The sequence below is a fragment of the Piliocolobus tephrosceles genome, unplaced genomic scaffold (assembly GCF_002776525.5).
Source record: "Piliocolobus tephrosceles isolate RC106 unplaced genomic scaffold, ASM277652v3 unscaffolded_8402, whole genome shotgun sequence".
Lineage (NCBI taxonomy): Eukaryota > Metazoa > Chordata > Mammalia > Primates > Cercopithecidae > Piliocolobus > Piliocolobus tephrosceles.
In genome coordinates this window covers 906-2,336 of record NW_022335833.1, presented here as the reverse complement: position 1 = coordinate 2,336, position 1,431 = coordinate 906, and the positions used below count along the sequence as shown (strand labels likewise).

General features: G+C 52.6%; 1 protein-coding gene across 1 annotated transcript in view; it reads left to right on the top strand.

Moving 5' to 3' along the window:
* The first annotated feature begins 6 nt into the window (after positions 1-6).
* LOC111531780 (ataxin-8-like) overlaps positions 7-1,431 on the top strand; it is a 2,330-nt gene continuing 905 nt past the window's right edge. The window contains exons 1-2 of the mRNA XM_026449985.1: positions 7-609; positions 990-1,145. Of these exons, the coding sequence (XP_026305770.1) occupies positions 418-609; positions 990-1,145 (348 nt within the window). The 5' untranslated portion in view covers positions 7-417. The remainder of the gene's footprint in view (positions 610-989; positions 1,146-1,431) is intronic.

The following is a 1,431-nucleotide window of genomic DNA, read 5'->3' as shown; positions in this document are numbered from 1 at the left end:
TTTTGTATTTTTGCTAGAGATGGGGTTTCACCATGTTGGCCAGGCTGGTCTGGAACTCCTGACCTCAAGTGATCCACCCGCCTCAGCCTCCCAAAGTGCTAGGATTACAGGTGTGAGCCACTGTACCCGGCCCTATTTTTCATTTTTGTAAGAGAAAAAATAGCTAATGCAGAATTGAAAAATTCCTAACCATTAAGGTTATGAGACACTAAAATAGAGTATCATCTTATGCAACTTATTCCCCAGACTGGAAGTCTGGTTAGTGACAAGAGGAATGAATGAAATAACCTGCTAACGTTTCTTTCAGGTCAGGGACCCAAAGTTTATACTGACCCCCTCTCCCCACCTCCCTCACGCCTTGACCTCTGGTCCTCTTGTCTTTGGAGGTTTTCACACCAGACACTGCAGCAGACACCCATGATAAGTACCATGACTCCAATGAGTGCCCAGGGCGTCCAGGCAGGCGTCCGCTCAACAGCCATCCTGCCTGAGCAGCAACAGCAGCAGCAACAGCAGCAACAGCAACAGCAGCAGCAGCAGCAACAGCAACAGCAACAGCAGCAGCAGCAGTACCACATCCGGCAGCAGCAGCAGCAGCAAATCCTGCGGGTAAGGCACTGGGGAAATTGCATCTGGGACCTGGGAGCCCGGGGAGGAGGAGAGGCACAAGTTCTTCCCACACAGTTACCAAGACTAAACAAGGCAGTGTATCAAAACACCTAGCAGAGCAGCTGGCCTCTAGTGGTGCTGGAGAAGTTAGTTTCCTACCCTCCCCCTTTTTGTTTTCTGGGAATCATAGTAGGACAGAGTTGGACATTGTCCACTGGGTACCCTAGATTTGGTTTCTTTCTGGGCAGCTGTCTAATAAAGGGAAGGCAGTAGACCCCGAGCTCCCACCCTGCTTCCTCATCCCCTGCCCTCAGCCCTCCAGTTCTGAGTCTTAGCTTCCGCCCTCTGCTCCTTGTGAAGTATCTTTTATGTTCTTATAGCAGCAGCAGCAGCAGCAACAGCAGCAGCAGCAGCAGCAGCAGCAACAGCAGCAGCAGCAGCAGCAGCAGCAGCAGCAACAGCAACAGCAGCAACACCAGCAGCAACAGCAGCAACAGGCGGCTCCTCCCCAACCCCAGCCCCAGTCCCAGCCCCAGGTAGCTACTGGACTAGAGCCCCAGGCTCAGGGACAACTGCCCAGGTTGGGCATGCAGCCAGTGAACTGGGTTGGGGACAGTATGGAATAGGGTAGAGGTGGGAGGCAGGGCATGGCACCCTAAAGAGGGATTGGGAGGCCAGGCGCGATGGCTCACGCCCGTAATCCCAGCACTTTGGGAGGCCGAGGCGGGTGGATCACTTGAGGTCAGGAGTTTGAGAACAGCCTGGCCAAGATGGTGAAACCTCGTCTCTACTAAAAATACAAAAAAAAAAAAAAAAAAAAAA